Source organism: Simochromis diagramma, unplaced genomic scaffold, assembly GCF_900408965.1.
Source record: "Simochromis diagramma unplaced genomic scaffold, fSimDia1.1 OVJJ01000753.1, whole genome shotgun sequence".
NCBI lineage: Eukaryota > Metazoa > Chordata > Actinopteri > Cichliformes > Cichlidae > Simochromis > Simochromis diagramma.
Genome location: NW_024387523.1, coordinates 11843182 through 11866168, shown reverse-complemented (window position 1 = coordinate 11866168; position 22987 = coordinate 11843182). Strand labels below are relative to the sequence as shown.

The 22987-nt window shown below is 40.5% G+C and overlaps 1 protein-coding gene across 1 annotated transcript in view; it reads left to right on the top strand.

Annotated features, from left to right (window-relative positions):
• LOC120727198 overlaps positions 1-22987 on the top strand; it is a 63528-nt gene that overhangs the window by 1818 nt on the left and 38723 nt on the right. Inside the window, exons 2-11 of the mRNA XM_040021402.1 lie at positions 13934-14002; positions 14476-14500; positions 14609-14626; positions 14887-14955; positions 16192-16328; positions 16416-16523; positions 18077-18134; positions 18218-18265; positions 18625-18693; positions 18906-19045. Of these exons, the coding sequence (XP_039877336.1) occupies positions 13934-14002; positions 14476-14500; positions 14609-14626; positions 14887-14955; positions 16192-16328; positions 16416-16523; positions 18077-18134; positions 18218-18265; positions 18625-18693; positions 18906-19045 (741 nt within the window). The remainder of the gene's footprint in view (positions 1-13933; positions 14003-14475; positions 14501-14608; positions 14627-14886; positions 14956-16191; positions 16329-16415; positions 16524-18076; positions 18135-18217; positions 18266-18624; positions 18694-18905; positions 19046-22987) is intronic.

Below are 22987 nucleotides of genomic sequence, written 5' to 3'. Positions count from 1 at the left end.
CAGGAACGTAATGGTTTTCAGGGTTTTCAGTCGTTTCAGTGTGGATGAACAACTCTTCGAAACGTTGGAAAATGATAATGTGGACGTGGAGTTTTTTTTTTTTTTTTTTTTTTTTTTTTTTTTTTTATTTTTTATATAAAATGGTGTGAAGTCATTGTCTGTCTTTGATGGCCACCAACAGCAAATATAGATTCAAGGGTACTTTTTTTTTTTTTTTTTTTTTCTTTCATATTTCTATACTTGTGCCCCTTGTAACAGTTTTCCATGTACCTTTGAATTAAATGTTTATATTAACTCTTTAGGCAACTCTCAAACACTAGGGGTGCTGCAGCTGCTAGAATAAAAAAAATCGAAGTCTCCGAGGACCACTTTGAACCATTTACACACAGGTCATACAAGTACATCTAAAAATACTACATAATGCTTTTCATGTCCCAGACAGTCATGTTCAGTTTTAGGTTGTTTTTTTTTTTTTTTTTTTTTTTTTTTAATTTATTTTTATCTGTCATACTTGGCACAGGGTCAACATTGCAATGAAATGTGTTTGACGAGCAGAAGAAAAGTCAATCAGCAAATAGTGAAAAGTGTCAGGAGTGAGCAGCAGTACAAGATTTCAGAGTGTCAGTTAGTACAGTATTGGACAGAGTAAGGGTTTTTATTTTGGCAGAACAGCTTCCATACCAAACTGTAATGTTGTTAGTGCAACTATCTTATTTAACCAATCTCATGGACACAACTCAGTGCTGTGCGGCATGCAGGCATGGTCAAGATGACTTGCTGAAGTTTACACCGAGCATTACAATGGGAGGCTGAAGGAGACTGTCCAGAATGTTACATTGGCTCAAATAGCCAGTTGTTACAACCCAGGTTTTCAGAAGAGCATCTCTGAATACACAAGATGTTGAACCTTGAAGCAGATGGGTAGCAGAAGCAGAAGACCACATCAGGTGCCACTCCTCTCAGTTCACCAAAATTGGACAACAGAAGGTTGTGAACTCATTGCCTAGTCTAATGACTCTTGACTATGCTGCAACAGCTCAGCCTGCTGCTGGTGATGTAATGGGGTGGGGACATTTTCTTGGCATACTTTGGACTTATTAGTACCAACTCAGCATGATTTAACCACCACGGCCTACCTGAGTATTGCTGCTGTCCATGCAGGATAACACACCATGTCACGAAGCTGAAATCATCTCAAGCTGATTTCTTGAACATGACAATGAGTTCCCTGTACTCAAATTGGCTCCACAGAGACTGAACCTTAATCAAACAGAGCTTATTTTCGATGTAGCAGGATTGGAGATTACCATCCTCGATGTGCAGCCGATAAATCTGCAGTACCTGTGTGACGCTATCATGTAAATGTGGACCAAAATCTCTTAGGAATTTTTCCAGTACGTTATTGAATATATGGCATGACAATTTAAGGAAGCTCTGACAATTTCAGGAAGCTCTGTAGGCAAAAGGGCGTCCAGCCTAATACTAGAATGGTCTGGTTCAAAAAGTGACCAGTGAGTGAAAGTGGCTTAATGTCCTCTCCCCCGACCTCCCTCTTCACCACGACAGACCGGTGCAACCCATCTGTCGATTTCCGGCTCCCTTCTCTCATCACTCGCGAACAAGACCCCAAGATACTTGAACTCCTCCACTTGGGGCAGGAACTCATCCCCGACCCGGAGTGGGTACTCCACCGTTTTCCGGCTGAGAACCATGGCCTCAGATTTGGACGTGCTGATCCTCATTCCTGCTGCTTCACACTCTGCTGCGAACCATTCCAGTGCGAGCTGGAGGGCATCACCCGATGAAGCCAACAGAACCACATCATCCGCGAAAAGCAGAGACGAGATTCTGGGGCCACCGAAGTGAAAGCCCTCCGCCACTTGGCTGCGCCTAGAAAATTATGAACAGAATCGGTGACAAAGGGCAGCCCTGGCGGACCCCATCACCCACTGGGAACGAGTCCGACTTATTGACGGCAATGCGAACCAAACTCTTGCAACGGTTGTATAGGGATCGAATGGCCCGTTGCAATGGGCAAGACACACCTGTAGTTAGAACACACCCTCCGGTCCCCCTTTTTAAAGATGGAGACCACCACCCCGGTCTGCCAGTCCTGGGGTACTGCCCCTGATCTCCATGCAACATTGTGGAGGCGTGTCAACCAGGACAGCCCTACAACGTCCAGAGCCTTCATGAACTCGGGGCGGACCTCATCCACACCAGGGGCTCTGCCACAAAGGAGTTGTTTAACTGCCTCAGTGCCCTCGCCCCCGGAAATTGGCGAGTCATCCCCAGACTCTGCTTCCTCCTCGGAAGACGTAGCAGTGGGATTAAGGAGGTCCTCGAAGTATTCCACTGCTAGCATGATGGACAAGTTTTTGATGGGGCTCTCACACAAATGCAAAACAGAAGATGAAGCATCGCCAAATATGCTTCCAAACAACTTCCTTCCGTGCCAAAGACTAGAAAATATGATTAAGCATATCTTGCCTTTGGCTTCACCTGCACAACAGCGGTGCCATGGTAGGTTTCACCGACAGAATTAGTTTCCCCTGCATCGGGATCATGTGCTGGGTAAAAAAACAAAAACAAAAAACAACTACATGTGAAATAATTAATTTTGTTTTGTTGTTGGGGTGTGTGTGTGTGTGTGTGTGTGTGTGTGTGTGTGTGTGTTTTTTTTTTGTTTTTTGCTACTTGTAATTTATTGCAGTTTACTTTTAATTGTTTACAAAAGGTTTGAGGTGCACTGCAATGGAATCTGAGTTTGTGTGTGGCTGGAGGATGTGTTTGTGTTGGGGGGGGGGAGAAGATTTTATTGTAAACACAAAGGAGGGCAAAAGAAGTTTGGGAACAGCTGCCTTAGATGGGCAGCTCTAGGTTAAGGAATAGGAAATTGTCAGCTGGGAGCTCTAGGGCAGATCAGACAGACTCAGCAACTGACGATTGCCCTGAAGAAAGGCCAAAGGTGGAAACCTTTCAAGGGCCCTTCAGGAAGCATGTTACCCATCATGTGGTTGAGAAGGGGGCAAGGTGCAGCAGTGGAACAGAGGTTCCTTAGGGGAAAAACTGTCTGGCAGTAGAGCTGTCTGATCACTAAGTAGATGGGATTCTAATTTAGGAAAAAAAACATTTCTGAAAGAACAGGTAAGATAAAAGTCATCTCTGAAGGAGCTGGAGATAACTGCAGGAACAGCCTTGAGAACAGGGGAATATCTGCTCACGGATGTGCATCTGTACAGTTGATCTCTATATATATATATGTGACCTTCCCCAAGGGATACTTCAGCTAATCAGAGATGGATATTTGCATCCTCCGTCTGTCTCCTTTGAGTGAAGCATTATGGCGGTAATGCTATGTTTAAATATTGATTGAAAAAGAAGGGAGACCATAGAAGAGTTTACCATAAAGACAAATAAGTGAAAACCCAACAGTGATCAAAGAAATGTACAAGAAGAAAAGGCTGTATTTGGATTTTTTTTTTTTTTTTTTTTTTTTTTCTTACCTTGCGGTTTTAACCCAATACAAGGTTCTTTATTTTTCCCCCTGCTGAAGAGAAGACCTACATCATAAAGTACCAAAGACGGGAACATGTCGACGCAAGTCTGCATAGTACCTTCAGACTACCATGTCCATCAAATTCAGGAGCAGAAAGACCTCAGCTACCACAGAACCAATGTCAGGAAAGTGAACCGGCAGACACTTCGGCTGGCACAGGAAGACCATTTTTCTCTTGTTGACTTTATAGTAGTTTTTTTTTTTTTTTTTTTTAACCCAGAATAGGCACAAGAGCCAGAAAGAAACTGCCAACTTTGGTACAGAAGACATAGCAATTGACCTGGATGATGGTCGATTTAAAAGACACGTGGTAACTTAACTTGGTAGATTGAATCAGGAACAGGATTGGGGAGAGGGGCCACCAGGCTGGGGTTAGGTGTCCTGATTCTTTGATGTTGGGCTGAGAACAACAGCGCTGCCCCCCCCCCCCAAAAAAAAAAGCGTCAGACAGCGCTGTAAACAACGGTAGACTGGTGGGTAATAAGCAAGCAAATATTACAGAAAACAAATTTTTCATGGCGAATTTTTCTTGACGTACACTGAGAGAGAGCTGTGCATGAAGTGTGATTTATTGTTGTTATTATTGTTATTATATTTTTTTATCGTGGTGGAGGCAAAACTGCAAAAGTAAGGGGGAATTCATGACAATGTTTATGTGAAGCATAGTTTGGATCTTCTCTTGCGGCTGGTTCAGTCAATTTTGGTTGGAGAATGATGAGCTTGCGGCCCATGTTGCGGCCCGCATAATGACGTGAAATATTTTTTAAAATTACTATTTAAAAAAAAAAAAAAAAAAAATTAAATAGTATGAAGGCAATAGGCAGAGTGTTACAGACATGGCCCTAAAGAATGTAGCCTCATGGGCAGTGTAGTCCGTGCTGCAGGGACAATGGACTGCCATACCCGTTATGTGTCTGTGAGCGCGAGGGAGGGAGAAAAAGGAGAGTCAAAAAGTACAAGTTGTCATCAAGAAAAAGCAGGAGATGGAAGCATGTAAATCTAATAATAACCACTGCAGCCAAAAAGAGTGCCTGACGAGCCCAGCTTTAAGTAAGCTATGACCCAGACAACAAAGTAAAGCTAGTTTTCGGCTACGAGCCCGACACAGACTCCGATGTATTAGCCAGAGGTCCCTTTACTACAGTTCGGAGCCACGGACCTGTTTTATATACGCGCGGAATAGTTTCCTATACGAGATCGCTGCAAAAAGTGCAGCCTTACCTAATGTCCACCCTATTGTTACCAATTTTATATTAAGATTTAAAAATCTAGTTGGTTTTGGTATGGCGAGTAACATTCAGTTATAGTAATGAATCAAACAGCAATAACGCATTCATGTAGTTGTGAAAAGTATGATAATATATTAAATAATCCAAAGTTCAGAATACGTTACTCTCATTGAGTAACGTAACTGAATACGTTACGAAATACATTTTGGGGCATGTATTCTGCAATCTGTATTGGAATACATTTTAAAAGTAACCTTCCCAACACTGTTCAGGAGAATACTGTGGCAGCCTCATGTGCCTTATCAGTGGGTATAAATGAAATTGTCTTTGACAAGGTTACACTCTGCAAGCAGTTAGCTGTAGCCATTTTCCTGAAAAAGAATTACCCTAATTTGGTGTTACACAAGATAATATATTCTAATATAAGCAATTGTGCTTCTAATTGGTCAAAACGGGGGAGAGGCTATGGTTTGGACTTGACTCACAGGCTCCCCCCCCCCTTTTTTTTGGGGCAAAGTCATAAATTGCAAAACCTTCAGAGAGGTGCAACTGTCACGGGGATATGCATACCCACTCTGGGCTTCATCACTGCTTACCATGTTGCAGGCAAAATCACAACAAAACAGATGAAGTAAGATTTATAGTAATGCTCGACCTCAAACACAAATGCCACAACAAATGAGGACATCGAGGCAATGGTATAGCAGGTGTTTGGTTTATGGCTTTTTCTCAGACTTGGGGACCACGGTGTTCTATTTTGTGTAGCCATTTCCGTTGTTGCTGCATTTCAAAAATGGTGTTTTGATTTTCGTAACTCATCATGCGATTGCCACTGACAAGCCAATCGGTGACATGCAGTCTGACATTATTTTTGGATTGCTTGGAGCCCCAACTAAGTAGGTATTTTAAAAAGTGGGAAAACAAAGTTCCTTGTACTAGGGCTGGGCCATATTATACTGTTCACGGGAATACCGGTATAATGTTAGGCAATGATTAAAAAAATGAAATTGCGATAGAATATGGGTAAAACCTGGTTTTACCCAGTGCCCTGGTTTTCGTATGCATATGGCGGAAAAAGTATAGCGGCGACAGAGAATGAGAAGGGCGGAAGCGGATCGTTGAATGAAACGGATGAACCAGAATTGTTTTTTAAAAACATGCAACTTCAGTGATGTGGAACTGGTTTGGTTTTTGTCCGTCAGATAGCCACAAAAGCACTTTATGTGGTGCACGGCGCTCTGTCAAGATTTGTCAAAAAATGTTTTAGTACGACTTTGGTAAGCTACGAAGCCACACCGCTTAATAGACTGTCAGAGCATTACGGCTCCCGTAGTCAGGAGCCTTGCGGAGTACTGTACTTCAACATAATATTACCGTATTGTAGAGATGGCACAATACCACTTTTTTTATGTCCGATACAATATCATAAATTTGGATATCGGCTGATACCGATATGAATCCGATATAGTGGTTTTTTTTTTTTTTTTTTGGGGGGGGGGGGGTTTTTTTGGGTTTTTTTTAATTTAAATATCTTGCTGCATTTTGTATAAGTTCATACTCAAGTTTTAAAAAAAACAAACACTAAAGCTATTCTGTTATACCTGTATGCAAAAAAAAAAAAAAAAAAAAAACACTGCACCCAAAATATTTCATAGTTCAGCAATACTGATCAATCTAATAAACTTAAACCTACTTCATCCTCCCTATTCTGGTATTTTAAAGAGTAAGCAACCTAACTAATAGGGTTGCAAACGCCAAGCTAAAAATAAAAATAGGGAACCACCCCCCACCTCATGATGCTTAATCGATGTAATCAACTTTAATTTGATGCAGTGTGGGGGGGAAAAAAAACAACTATTTTCCAAGAATAATTAAATAGATTTAACATCTTTCTTCAACAGAATTGCAGACTGCACAGATCATACCTTCCCAAAGGAAAAAGTACTATAGCTTACTAGGGTATATTAGACTTAATAGCTACTATATACAGTAATGGACTTCTATACTTAATTTTACATCAGATTAAAACTTTGGGTGTAAGATTCAGATAATTATTTATTAAAAGCTAGACATTTTAAATGAGAATAAGAAAGAAAAGTGTGTCTTTGTGCCCCCCTTTTCCCCGTTCATGCCCTATCGGCCCCCTGGCTAAACTTTGCTAGATCCGCCCCTGCACAGTTACCAGCTGTCAGCTACGTAGAAAAAGATCCTGGTGTAGAAAGTAATATTAAATAAATTCTAACCACAGATTATCAAGCTTAAACGTGCTGCTGTTGTTCAGCCGCTGATTTCCTCTTTCTGGCGTGAAGTGGGCGATAAACAAACGAGAGACTGACTCGCGACAGAAAAGCCGATCAGCTGATCATTAATCAGTTTCAAGTTTGAAGTAGCAGCAGGAGAGGGAGGGGGAGAGAGGCAGTCGCTCCATATATCGGTTGTTAAGCTTAGCGCTGGAATGCTTTACAAACATTCAGAGATGAACTTACACACTTGCTTTACTTCTCTCTGGGATAACTTTCTTGGAGATGAAATGCCGGTTTGGTAGCAAGGCTCCAAATACTCAACCAGACGCCAACAGGTCTCGCACGCCACAGCCGCTCTATCACGTGATGCATACTGCTCCGACGTGTTACGGTTATGAGCTGAGTTATGACATGTCCAAGTTTTGTGAGGTGCTTTTTTTGATATTTATTGGATCGTATTACATTTTTTTTATTTCTCTCCGATATCCGATCCAGTAATTTAGGTCAGTGTCAGATCGGTCCATCTACCGTGTTGTACGTGTATAAGGACCCTAAAATGGCACCTGCTAAGAGACATACGAAGTGGATTTCACACTCTATCAGTCACACAGTAGAACATGGGAATAGAGCAGCTGCGAGATAATTCAGCATTAATGAGTCAAAGGTACAGAAGTGGAGGAAGCAAGAAGAATGAGTTGAGTAAAGTTCGCCTTATCTAACTGTTTGGTTTCGCCTTATAATCCGGTGCACATTATGGCCCAATAAATATGGTAACTTATCTTTCTTGTAGAAATGTGCTCCAAATTAAAAAAAACTTTGTGTTGACATTTTGTCTCGCATCAGTTATATCGTTATCGCAAATTTTCTAATATATATCGTGACAAATATTTTTGGCCATATTGTCCTGCCCTACCTGGTACCAGGTACTACCACCTAATGGAGAACACTAAAAACTTACTCGAGCCATGCTGAGCTAGTGGAAAAGGGCTATATGTACAGATATTCAGTGATACTTTTAGCATCCCCATGTTGCCACTAAGGGACTTGTTGCCACTGGCTCCAGCACCTTTTGGTGCTAGGCTCAGTTGTCTGCTCAACCTCCTGCTGATATCTAACTTATCACCATCTTGGATAAGTTCAGGGATTGTTGGGTCATTAGGAGTTTAATGGCTGGGTTCTTGGAGGTGTAGAGGGCACATCTTTGACGAGGACCTGTCTAAACTTAAGAAACAACGTTTTCCGTCTTCACTTGCTGTTTGCTGTTTGTCAGAAAGCTGGTGATCAAGTGACAGATGGCAGTAGAAAATGTCCCGAATTCTTTGATGTTGGGCTGAGAACAAACAACCACTACTCAGAGCAGGTCCAGTTAACCAACAATTATTTATTAGCATACATGTATGGGAGATTTACACAATGGCACCTTCCGTGTTGATCTCAAAGAAAAGCACTTGAACCTATTGTTTTATATGTCGGGGTTCACCCTCTTCATGCGTAAGCAGATAACATAACATGCGTCAGTTACAGTTAGATACAGTTCCTTTTTTGGTAATTTTCTATAACAAGCTATCAACTGCCTTTCATCCCAGGTTTTTCCTGTTGTTCTCACTACGAGGCCCAGGATCATATGTGGCACATCCTGAGTACATTCTGTTCTGACTGTGCAGGCACGTAGCCAGTTACAAGAAAAATACTTCTTCTAAGGCCCTATGCTTTGCACATTCATTAGCTTCTAGATTAATATGTCACAAATTAAAAGCCCTGCCACATAATAATATATTTTCCACAAAAACTTCAGTTAGGAGAGTTCGGTGGAGAGAATTCAAAGGATGATGGATATGTTTAGAGCTGTTTGATATAATGATATATATCAGATGATGTAGAGCTGGGCGATAGAATGATAACGATATGTATCGCGATCTAACGTTTTCTCGATAGAAAAATTAAACTATTGCGATAGACCTCGCCGCTCTTGTCCTCAAAAAAAACAGCCAATCCAAATTAAGTAGCGCAGAGCCGAACCAATCACAGCCGCAGTGTCACGTCACGTGACTTGTTACGTACAGCACAAGTGCCAAGCCGCACATGTGTATTTGTTTGGGAAGCAGCCAGCCACCGTACCGCCCGGGTAATGGAGGAAATGAGTGTGCCGACTAGAAAAATCAACCGAGCGTGACCGAAGGTTACCGAAGAGAAAACGGATGATGGTTCCAATGCCGGAGAGACTGTCGAACGGAAGAGCCATAGAAGTTCCGTAGTGTGAAGGTATTTCGGCTATTTCAAGTCTGACAAAACACAGAGTAGCGTTCACTGTAAATTGTGCCGAAAGCAAGTCTGGAAATACAATAAACTGGTGCATGCTCAGGCTATGTCCACACGTACCCGGGTATTTTTGAAAACGCAGATTTTTCTATGCGTTTGCACCTTTTGTCCACACGTAAACAGCATTTTTGGTCACTGAAAACGAAGATTTTTAAAAACTCCGGCCAGGGTGGATATTTTTGAAAACTCCGTTTTTGCATTTACGTGTGGACTAGAAAAACGGAGAAAACGCAGCATCAAAGGTGTGCGCATTTTTTGACGTCACACTGTGCGCCACGTTATTGTGTCGGTGAAATGAATTTCTACAATACTGTTACTGTTAATTCTACTCTCTGCAGTGTTTAAATGCTTACATATACACACAGTTACTGTCCCTCCACACATACGACTCGGTTCTGCTTCTATGCCCCAGCTTTGTTTACTTTTTCCCACCGAGGCTTCTAGACTTCTGATTGGCCAACATTTCTGCACGGTTAGGAATCTAGCGCCACCTGCTGCTTTGGCATGTTCATAGCAGCGTTTTCCTTCATTTCTGCCTTTATGTGTGGACGGGATTATTTTTTTAAAACGAAAACGGAAAATCTCCGTTTTCAAAAATACCCGTGTACGTGTGGACGTAGCCTCAGTCTCTGACTGGAAGCGCTAATTCGTCATTCGGCTTTTGTCAGACTAAAGTAACTGTTAAAACTGTTTGAAAAGCTAAGCTATACAACAAGGAGAGATTGAGAATTTCCTTTTAGTTCTCAGTTTATTTGATATTGACAAAAGTTAGTCAATTATGTCTGTTCTTCTGTAAAACAAACTAAGATTTATTTTTAGAATTAATATTTTGTTTCTAAGTGGAATTGACAATTTAGTAGTCTGTTTCGTTTGTTCTATTTTGAAACTTAAACGCTTTAGCGGCTGCCTTTTGTGTAGTTTGCAATATTTGCCTTTATTTATCTGAAAAAGTCTCATGTTCCTTAAGTACATCTACCCTGTTGAACTTATTATGGGAAATAAATATTTAAATAAAAACAAGCTGCTGATTATTTCACATTTCACTTGTGAGCAACGGCACATTTAAATCTTACAAATATAGTTATTTGGCTTATATCGTGATATATATCGTTATCGCCTGAAATGAAAAAAACATATCGTGATCTGGAAAAAATCTTATATCGCCCATTTGATTTGATAACATTATTAGAAAGCGCTGCATACATTTTGATTGCAGACAATATGCAATTGTATCATATTCAGATGACAACCAATTATATTTTTCTGAATCCTGATGGCACAAAGTCATTAAAGTACAGGTATATCTTAAGGAAGAAATGTTTTTCCTCTGAAGTTGAGACTTGTACATGGCTCTGAAAATACTAGAAATGTGCTATGTAACCAGTTACTTTAGATGGCATGACATTGGCCTCTTGATCAGAATTCTTGATCATTTTTTATCACAATATGTTCTTCAATGTGAATCTTAAACAAATGTATAGGACTGGGTTGTTGTATTTATTATCAGGCTGGTCTAAAACAGCCCCTTTGTTAAGATTGAATTAGGTGATTGTTGTCAGGATAAGGAATGTTATTTTACTGTCACTGTGTTATCATTCACGTGTACTGTCATTATTTCATCATTACTTCATTAGTCTGCATCACTTATCATCAGTTTATCATCAATATTATCATGTATCATTTAGTAAATCTGCGAACGGTGTGGGTACTGAATGATCTTGTATTAACACGTACAATAAAACGCATTCTAGAAAGCACCAGCATGGCTGTAGGTCCAGGCAGTCCGTAGTGAGTCAGATAAGGACACCGAACTTTCGTTGGCCTGGACCTACAATCTCACATAACTGCACACTCGTCTACACAATTGTTTATGTTCCCAGATACCGATGATGGGAAACATCTGGTTTCAAGCCTGGGAAAGGGTTGTTGTTCTGAGAAGAGTTCCAGGAATTGTCCTGACGTCATAATGGCTATAAAGCTTTCTGTAACGGGCAGAGAGACGAAGACCGGCTTCCCACACTGTACAATAAGTGTGCGTGTTTAATAAATCACTTTTTTTGACACCTCCTAGGACTCTGTCTGCGCTTATTTTTCCTTCCAAATCAAAAGAACCTTACATTGTGGAACTGTAGATGGTATCATATTGCTAGCATGCCCCTGTGTTAGTACAGCAGAAAATGGTTATAGAATAGAAGCAGCATAACAGGAAAGGGTGCAGAAAGGCAGCATTAACTGCCGTCTGACACATCTTGATAAGTATAGGCAAAAGCAGAACTACGTAAGGAGCTTGACACGCTTAAAGACCCCACATATAACCACCCACGCTCATAGAGAATGAGGATGTGCGCAAAGAAAGGGAGACAGAGATGATGGGCAGAACCATAAAAGGAGAGGTGAATCGATGTGTAAGACTGTAAAAGGAAAAGATAAGAATGTTAAATGAGGAACGAGATGTTTTGATCGAAACCGTCCTGAATAACAGGAAAAGTAGGCGCTGAATGAGAAACCAAAAAAAAGTATAAATGTAACAGACTGAGGAAGTGCCTTTCAGATCTGCTGGAGACTTGTGGAAAAATGACAGTGCGCCTTATGGTTCTGGTCATGCTTAGTGACCTCAAACCGATTTTATGTGGTACACGGCGCTCAAAAATCTGTCAGATATTTTAGTACGGCTTTGGTAAGCTACGAAGCCGCACTGCTTGATGGATTGTCAAAGCATTACAGCTTCCGTAGTCAGGAGCCGCGAAGTAATCGGGGTCCAAACTCGGCTTCAGGTCCTAAAGTCAAACGAACACTGTGGCATCGCTGAGCGTTAAAAAATGTCTAAATGCCTTCGTCTTTAATAAAATGATCAGTGTTGCTGCTTTACCAGGTGTAACAATTAAGTTTAACATCCAGGCATCCATGAAAACAGAATTTATTAATTTTTACGGAGTTAGAAGTTAGCAGGAAGTTAGCTCGCTAGTTTCTACTAAACATGACATACCATGTTCTGAGTGAGGGATTTCAGAATAAATTAAAACGTACAGCTCTGCTGTCTCTCCCAACATAAATGAAGACGGGAAACAAACAGCAGTGACGTTTGTGGGGTTACTGAAGTTGGGATAACTAGTATATAATGATGTGCTATGTTATCGCTAGCGACACAGATATGTTAGCATAACATAAACGCAGTGAAGCTGGAGGATGAATGCTAACTTTTTTCCACACGATAAATGTTTATGTGAGGGTTCCTGATGGTTTAATGAATCAATAGTACAGAAGTAGAAGAAGCAAGATGGTCAATATGATCATCCAATTGCCCAACCCTATCTATCGTCGATCATTTTTACAAGGGCGATTTATTTATTCTTTTTATATTTGCCCATGAGTAAGTTTGCTAATAATGTTGTTTGAAGCTAACCGAAGCAACCATCACAAATTAATAATAGCACTGTTTTAACGGCATCCTCCTTCAGCTGTGAGCAAACGCACCCTCCTCAGAGGGCGCCCAAATGCAGCAGCGATTCATTTACTCAAACTCATAACAGAAAGAAAGGCAGGAGCCTATGGCCACAAAAAAACAAAAACATTTTATTTTAATAAAAAACCACAATGGTGGTGAGGGAAACAAAGAGAAACTGGCTTCTTTTTCTACTATAACCGTGTTTACAGACCATTCCAGTGTTTCTGTCTTATAAACTTGACCAAACAACAAATACAAAATTAAACAAAAAGTAACTTCAAAATCAAATCTCTCTTCCAGCGAAAATAAAATAAAGTCTCCAATGTCTGCCTAACATAGCAGCAAGTGTTATAAATGTTCATGAGTGTAAACAATAAAAGCAGCCTACAGAGGGAAGGAAGTTGAAGTGGGTTGGAGGCAACTACTTCCCTCTCGCTAGTGGAAAGTTGAGCTCTGTGTGATCTCGTTCCTGATTGGATTTCTGTTTATCCAGCAGTATCAGAGGTGAAACTCTGACACTGGTGTCACCTCGACACTACCTCTGTAAAAAGTGAAAAACCTGTTGATCTAGAATGTATCATGGCATTTAAATACACATCTAAATGGATGTTGTTTAGGGAGTCTACATAGCAGTTTCCATGGATCCTTTTTTCATTTTAAATTGCCTGCATGGTTCAGGGTATAAGGGTAGCACACATTGCTCCACAGTGGCATGGCTACAATTTTAAGTGGCAATATTGTTTTAAATCATTATACCGAACCTAGATTGCACATTGGGGGGGAAAAGAGAGAACTTTGAATGTGTGCTGATATGGCTTTGGTCATGGGCCTTATGTTTGTTAAATCCTAAATAACCTGTGTAGAAGATAATTTTGTTATATACTAAGATGCAGCGTTCTTTGTCCCGTACCTGTGTTAATCCCTTGACCCCTACATGTAGAGGAAGTTCTGGCTTGCAGGATCTTCACAATTAAGGCAGTATCTTGCTTTATGTCTCTGGAGAAGAGAATACTTGTTTAAAATGACTGGATTTCTGCCTGGCAACAGTGTAAAGCACTAAATTTCCATAACATCTGCCAAACTCTCAGCTGTGTAGCAAAAACCTTTGACTAATGCACCTTTTGTCTTTTTTCCACAGCTCTGCCTCTACAAATTTAGAAGGCTGTTTGATTACAAGAAGCACATATTTTCAGGTGTACATCACCAGGTGGGCATTAGACTTAATATACATTTGTTTTTTTAAATCTATTTATTTTTTGGGCATGACATTCTTTCTTCAGTAATGAACATAAAAACAGCTTTATCTATAACTTAACCTTGCATTGGTTATTGTCTCAGTGTGTTTTTTTTGTTTTGTTTGTTTGTTTGTTTGTTTGTTTGTTTGTTTTGTTTGTTTGTTTGTTTGTTTGTTTTTGTTTTTTTGGGAGGGGGGGGGGGTGTTTTGTTTTTTTGTTTTTACCCAAAGTTGCATGTAAACACACCAAACCAGTATAGAAAGGTGCTAACCAGCCAAAGGCTAAATGCACCTGTTAATTTATCTCTGTAATGTGGTAGGAGGAGAAGGAGAATTAATTTGAGTGAGAAGATTAGTTAACTGTGGTACAGTGTAATAAGACAGTCCCCACATTTACCTAAGTAATAATAAACCATCTCTGCATGTTTCCTGTTCTTTACCCACAGAAACTGAAAGACCTTTTCCCAAATGGTAATGCTCAGTTTTTACTTGACATTAATTCTGTTGTTTATGTGAACTCTGATCTATTATACATTTTCATCTTTTCTGTTTTTCATTTTAATGTTTACCTCTTTTCAGATACGTTTCAGAATGTTGGTAAGTTTGTTTTTTTTTTCTTCCTTCTTGGTGTTAAGTGTTTTTATTTTGTATTTATTGCTGTGCAATGTGTAGAGTTTTTGCACTGGAACTAGCAACTAAAGGCTTACGATGGTCCTGAGGAGGTGGTTGTCTGAAGTTTGTCTTTTTTTTTTTCTTTAAATAAGGTCTAAAAAGCGGGGTGTAGAAGGCTCCCCTATTTATTGGAAGCTTAAGGTAGTCCGTTCTTTCACTTTGACATGTGTTTTTGCTTTTTAAAGCCAAAGGTGTACCTCATATCATTTTTGCGGATCCAGAAAAAAAGAATTGCCTCAAACATCCCATTGTGGGTGAGTACATTTTCTCAAAGTGCACCTTGTTAGATTTGTATTGTTGATTGTCATTTATGCTTAGAAATATCTACTCATATATGCTTAGATTGGAATAATCAATGTCATGTTGGTAGAGGTTTGATCCTTAATAGTCTGCAAAGACTTTGTGTGCATTCCAGAGTGCTCTGGCATTCACACCCACATCCTGGGAGCATGGGAGAGGTCGTACCTTCTCTTATTGTTTTGTGGCAGGATAAACGTATCTATGTCTGTTTTAGTCTAAGTGCCTTTTGTTTAGATGAACTGCTGGACTTCCAGACCAGCAGGTTTAGGGAAGTCATTTATGGACACACACACACACACACACACACACACACACACACACACACACACACACACACACACACACACACACACACACACACACACACACACACACACTTACACAACGCACAGGCAAGGTACTCTTTGTTTGTATGTAGACGTCATATGTTAATGAACCTATGTATATTCATGTAACCTCAATAAAAGAGCAGAGCGGACGAGAGCGACTGAGGTCAAGCGAAGGAACAGCGCTTGTCGTGGTTCTCTCCCTCATATATGAGTAACACAAAGAACTTTGCCTACTTGGTGTTCAATGCTTTTGCTGTGTAGTTGAATTGTCTTGAACGTTCCAGCGAATAGGTTTAAGCTACAAACCTATCACACCTACCCTGCTCTACAGGTTTGGTTTTGTGGGTGTTGGGTTTTGTTCGCCATTTTAGAGAGATTTTTGTATGAAAGTTCATGCAAATATGTGTGAGTGTTGGGTTTTCATAAGAACTGGAGGCACCTTTTATTAATGTATTTTAATTCATGCGAGAGATATAGTAGTGTTCTCTGGGAAGGATTTTAGTTGGAAGACATCTTGGCAGAATCAGCTGATGACCAAGACACACTTGAGTGCTTATATGTGCAGCACAATATAGATTAATGTAATCTGTTACTGTCTTTAATGAAGCATTTTTAGCCCCTATATGGGTATTAAAAGTAAATCGTCATTGATTTTTACACTTGTTTGCCTTTCGCATTACTGTAGCAGCATTTAAGTGAGTTCAGGAACCTAAATCTTAAGTTTTATGCTACTGGACAAACATAGGATTTATCACCTAGATGTAGATGAATGTGGAATTGTATTACATCAGCCTGTTTAAAACAAAAGAGCTCGTTTGATGTTTGAAGTAATTGTCCCGTTTTAAATTGACTTTCTTTCAGGCTTGTCTGCGCTGAGTCTGTGTTTCAGTCCAGAGTCACGGATTTCTTTTTACTTGTGTCACATCTGTGGTGAGAAGAGTTTACCTAGTGATGTCTTAAGGCACTTCTTTTCTATGGACCATTACAGCAACTACATTGTGAGTACTGAACAACATAAAATATAAAGCAGGAATATTTAGTGTTTAATTTGTAAGATTAATTCAATTTTTTTGCTTTTTGATAAGAATTGCATGGATCCCAATGCAATGAGTTTCTCCTGGATCCCCAGCAAGAAAATGAAAGAGACTGAACTCAAAAACAGAGTAAAAGAAGAAGCATCTATGGACTTGCAGGTGTGTGCGTGTGCGTGTGGAAGTAATGTAGGATGATTCATATACCAGATTAGAGTTGGGCGATTTTATGCGTGGAAGTAAACGTATCATGAGTGTTACAGTTTCAGATATTGAGGAGGGATACGAAACAACACTGGTCCAGGAGGGTTGGGTCAAACAATGATTTAATGAACGCTGTCACACAATCAGCATCGATCTCCTCCTAACAATACACAAGCAGTTGTTTTATAGCATCGGGGTATTATTATGCCCCCTCTTGCGTCAAGCAGATACAACGCATGCATAAGTTTCAAAACCACAAATGTTCTGTTGACAACTTTTGACACATTTGAAAAGAACATTTTCTCCGTCTCCATGCCAGGTGCTTCCTGTAGATCTTCTTACTCTCGCTTATCTCTGGAACATCAGACGCACGTCCTACAACAAACTGTGCCTGAACTCTTACCTAGAAGTGTGTGTGTGTGTGTGTGTGTGTGTGTGTGTGTGTGTGTGTGTCTCGACCTCAAATGCACTCTGTCTCACCTCGCCAACTAAATTCATGACCTCTTACCAGACAGAAGCCACTCTCATATGTGCAATAACCTAACTGAAACTATATACGGAATATATTGAATAAATGCTTTAATCAAATGCCACTACTCAAAGCTTAATAAAAAGGATATAAACAAATAAAAGATAATAATGAATAACATGGCACGTGTGTCTTGTAAGCGTGTAGGCAATCCTTCCGTAGCTCTAAGTCACTTACACAATAGATCGTCTGGACGAAGCTTCTGACCTTCAATTAACTGGCTGAGCTTCAACTCTTTAAGAAGCACAAACTGCAGGGTGTGTATAAAAATAGTTATAACTGCACCTGAAATAAAGGTTAATATGTGCCTGTATGTTTAGATATCTTAATGCCGTCTTAAAGCTAGCTGTTATATTGTTAATGCTGTAGATTATATTGTAACAGTAAAATAATTTGTTCAATTCCACATGAGCTACACTCATGAGACACTTTGTTAGGTACACCCGTTCACCCGCTGGTTAGCACAAGTATTTCTTCAGCCAATCACATGGCAGTAACTCGGTTCATTTATGCATGTAGACATGGTTAAGATGACCTGCTGAAGTTCAAACTGAGCATCTGAATGAGGAGGAAAGATGATATAAGTGACAGAACATATGGTGTGGTTGCTGGTGCCAGACTGGCTAGTTCAGGTGTTTTAAAGCTGCTGATCTGCTGGGATTTTTCCACATGACCGCCTCTAGGGTTTATACAGACTTGTCCAAGAGATTTGCAGTGGCAGGGGGCAAGTTGATACTAACAAGATATGCCTAATAAAGTGTCAGTTGCTGTATATCCAGCACATAACCCTTTTGATTTCTAGTAAAAAAAAAATAAAAAAAAAATTAGGTAAATTGGTTTGTTTGTCTATCAGGTGGATCACTCTGTTTTTATCTGGTATACGAAAATATCTTAAGAAATGCAGGCTGATCACAAAAGTGTTTTTATTATTTTATAGCTACTGTTCAGTTCTACAGTTATATTCTGCATTTTCTCTCTGCAGATGCTGCATTTACCTGATCGTCTTATGGAAAAGCTTAAAAGCAGCACCTACTCAGAAGGTATAAGATCGATCCATGTAGTGTTTGTGTGACAGTTTTATTTAGTTTTGCGCTGCTGAAAATGATCTGAATCTTCTTTGCAGTGATGCTCACTCTAGGTGAAAATGAGAAGCTTCTCAAGCTGATTCAAGGTTTGTGCACTTTTTTTTTTTTCTCACTGATCAATCAAGTTGTGAATTCAGTGTTTTAACATCTGCTTAATTAGAATCACAACTGCTGCCATCTGCTGTTTTCAGAGGTGGTTTTTCTCAATAGAAATCATCTTCACCACAAAGTCTGTTTTGTGGCTAGTCTGACACTCTTCATGGTATCGCACATATCATGTTTAAGCCACATTACGTGGTTTGTTTTCATATTATGACTCAAAGCTTTGTCATTTATCTTGTTGTGGCACCTTTATTTACCAAATATATATCTGTTCACATTTACTCTTTATTACTGTCTTTCAGTCAGTGTTTAATCACTTGAATCTAATCATTTTCCCTCTTAGCTTTCAAGCCAGGGAAGATGACGATCCTGGCTTACCAGAAAGACAGCAACAGGAAGCATCCGCTTCTTGGTCAGTAACAACCGCCAAAATAACAAAGCCATATTTGTTTTCAAATTAACTCATTCATTCATTTGCTCAAGTAAAAGAATGCTCATATTTTTTGGAGCACTTCAACAGCATGATTAACAATCTCTTTTTTCGTCCTTGACATACCAGCGAGGCAGAGTTTGACAAACTGGTTCCCTCTCCTCTAAACTATCTGTGTCATTGTGATCTTACAGGCATGCAGCACCTCGTCGAGTGCGTTTGTGTCGGAGCAGATGAGAAGAAGCATTACCTCTGCACGCTCTGCGGCCTAACAGTCGGCGCCCACATGATCATCAAACACGTCCTGAGCTTTGACCACATCTTTTGGTATTTTGTAAGTAGCAGTGGCATCAAAGACCATATTAATTAAGTTAATTGCTTGAGATGAGTTGTAACTTAGAGGATTTCAAATTGTACAGTTTGAGAGTTCGGCTGAGTTGTTTAGAAGGCAATCAGATGATTTGAAGTAGTCGGGCTAATGTAATGGGAAGTTAAGATTTGAGATATGAGTGGATGCGTCATCATGCAGATTTTCAAACTCTTCATCTTCAAATTAAACTACAAGACTGACTCACACTGAGCTCACACTCCTCACCTATCTCTAGCCCAAATCCTTCAAAGAGCAGCTGTCCTCGTCGCCTTTTTATTGACAACTGTTACAATACACATCACAGCAAAAGCACCTCCCCTCATAAGACCCCCCCCCCCCCTTGGTTACAAAGACAAGGTACTCTCTGTGTGCGTGTGTCTCTGTGTGCGTGTGTCTCTGTGTGCGTGACTTCCTGCTCACCAAAAGGATCACAAAAGCAGGAATTAAGATCAAACAGAATCTTCACAAGGGATGTGCTTGTGATAAAACCTCCCCCAGCATGGAGTGGCTGGAGAGGTGGTCAGAGACAAAGGAATGTCTTGATCCTATAGATTGAACTATAACTTTACAAATTTAAGAAACACAATGACACATTCAACAATTAGACTTAACATAAGGGATCACTACAGGTTTTCGCTTTGGCAGCGGTTGTCCTTCTCTCCTGGATTGGCTGGAGCTTTCTTTTGGCGCCTTCCCAGCTTTGACAAAAGTCCAGCTGGGATAATCACATTTACTCAGGGCCTTCTTGGTGTGAGGTTCCTCTTCTTCCCTGGCCACTGTGTCTGTGGGGATGGTGTTCGCTCTATGTTGTAACATCCTAATGACACCCAGTTTATGTTCCAGTGGATGATGAGTGTCAAACCTTAAATACTGATCTGTATGTGTAGGTTTACGGTATACATCAGCTTTTAGAGGTCCCCCATTACTGATGGAAATCTCACAGTCTAAGAAGGCTAACCTGCCACTTTTCATATCCTCCCTGGTGAATTTGATGTGTCGATCCACTGAGTTAATGTGATCCGTGAAATGTGGTACATCCTGAGATTTGATTTTCACCCAGGTGTCATCCACATACCTGAACCAATGACTTGGTGGTGTTCCAGGGTAGGATAACAAAGCCCTCTTTTCCACTTCTTCCATGTACAAATTGGCCACTGATGGATGAAACTGGGGAACCCATGGCACACCCATGTTTCTGCCTGTAGAACTGACACTTGTATGTGAAGTAGGTGGAATTAAGACTGTTCCAAAAGGAAACACACTTGGTTTGTGAATGGTACTCATGGCCATTGATCAGTGGGCTTTGATCAGTGGTTGTTGATCAATGGTCATGAGAATTTGCATAATTATGATGAAGAAACTGACCTCCCAGCCCATTGTTCCTTCAGTGGGCTGGCTTCAGTCATTATGCAAATGTGCTGTTTATAAGATTGGGGAGACCTGCAGTCAGCTGAGACTGAAGAAGTCACTTGGATAAGTGACGAAACGTTTCTTCCTCTGAAAACGCTACGTCCAGATGAACAGAATCAACCTTTGGTGATTTACTTACCTGGATGATTGAGCATGCATCAAGAAATTGAATTTGTGATACCACTGGAAAAACAAAGATCCATCTGTGGGGTGGGTGATGACAGTATTTATTTATTTATTTATTTACAATTTTACGTCAAGCAAATACGATTCTTTGCTTCAGCTCCTGGACCTAATTGTGGTACGCTTGAACATCACTGCTAGACTCTTTCAGTCAGTCAGCAAAATGATCAATAGATATAAATTTATTAATAAAAGAAATTAAGCACACTTTTTCCACCTCAGAAGTCAATAATACCCTCTTCATCAGAAAGATCTTCTTGCGACTGCTTCGCGGTAGTGTCAACCACTTTGGCACCAGTTTGCTTGAGATTAAAATCTAGGCTTTGATTTCAGATTTTATTTATGTTTGGTTCACTCCCTCCACCCACCAAAGTCACTCTGTGTCCCTCTGTGACATCACTTCAAACGACTTCCTGTTTTATTTTGTAAATTCCTTACCCTTTGTGTCTACATATGGTTACTCCTGCTTTTGTATCTTTCACACATGTGGTTGATTATCCAATCAGCCCCCCCTGTGTATAAGTTTCTTGATTTGCCCATCTCATTTGCTAGATTGTCTGTGTATGATTCAGTACTCAAACTTTCCAGCCATTCCTGGTTCAGATTTTTTTCCTTGTGTGTTCCTGTTTGGTGTTGGTTTTCTTTGGGGATTACTTGTTTTCACCTGTTCTTGTGTTTTGTTTTCCCTTTTGGCTCTCTTGCTATGTTTTACTTGACCAAGTGGTTTTTGTATCAGCTTTCTGAAAGAGAAGCTCGCTTTTTGTTAAGTTCCTTTTGGAATTGCATGTGGATCGTCTGTTTGAACTGAGCTGGTCACAGAACAATTTGGCAAACAATGGATACAGCGGACCGTAGATTGCTCCTGCAGAGAGCCGAGAAGGTGCTGTCTTCAAGGAGAAGTCTCTTCTCCAGCATTAACATCCCTGAAGAGATTCAACGCAAACTGAAGCCCACTGTATTGGTAATTTTTTCTAAGCTCAGGTTTTTAGAATACCCGCATGTGACAGATGGGTGCCTTTTGTGCTCATTTTGGAATATTCCAGTGACTTTTGAAGCCAACGATGGTCTCCTTTCCAGTCAAGCCCCGAGCCTCCAGTTTGTTGGTTCCAGCCTGCTAGCTTCCTTTTTAATCAGCTTGCAAAGAACCTTTCAGCTTCCCTTCATAATTCCCAGGAATCCCCTATATGGGGAATGCTTCCACTACTATTTGCATCAAACCTTCCAAAAATATTCTGTCCCTTTGGATCTCAACTCTCTCATCTCTTCCTAAATCCTCCCTTCCTTTGTGTCCCTTCCAACTTTCACCTGTCCTCAGCATCGTTGGAGCAAAACTGATGGCAGGTGTCGTCTCACATGGCCAGCCGCCTTCTGGCTCCAGAGGGTGATATGGTCCGTGACCTCCGTTTAGAGGAGCATCTTCAGGCAGATTTCAAGCATTTGCCTGTCCTGTGTCCAGAGGATTCGTCTTTGCCTTCCAGCTCTGCCTCTCAGCCCAGCTGCACTCCACTCACCAGACCGTTCCACAACAGTCTCTTATCTTTGAGACATTTCTTAGAGCGTTTACATCTGCCACATGCCCAGCCCTGAGGCAGAGTAGTAGGGTAACCAACTCTGTCTTTGATTTGTCTGTTTGCCTGCGTTCACTGGTAAACTATAGTTTATACTTAAAGTGTACTTGCTTTTTAAAACGAAGGCTTTTCCCAGCATACTTCCTTTACAAATCAAATGTGCAGTCGTCTCTTTCTGATGTAGATACAAGGACTGTGAGTTGCTTTTAGCAATGAAATTTGGAGGTTTTGTATCGGTTGATCTGCTCTTGTGGCAGCCAGTTGATGAAAAGTGTCTTGTAAATCTTTCTACTGACAGTGAAGTCATTCAGATTGGCCTGAGGCTTTTAACCCAGAGTGGTGGGGAAGTGAGTGCTGCGTAACAAAGTTCATTGGTTTGAATCTCTGGTTGGCTGTGTGGTAGGGAGTTTCCTTTTTTCTGTGCCTGCGTGCACTGTCCAAGGACATGCCGGTTTGGTTATTTATTGTTTGACAGTTTGAGTATATCAGCTCTGTGCTGGGCTCATGCTCATGACCTGTGTGTGTGTGTGTGTGTGTGTGTGTGTGTGTGTGTGTGTGTGTGGTCATTTTAATATCTATCGCGCTAACTTGCTTGAATTACTGCATCTAGGTTAATGTGATTTTCACAGAACAGCCATTATTTTTTTGTGCAGATAAAATGGGAAAGTTATTTCCATTTCGATTGAGTGTACTTTTTTTTTTTTTTTTTTCTCCCCATATGAATGTACCTGTGGTGCTCTGTCAT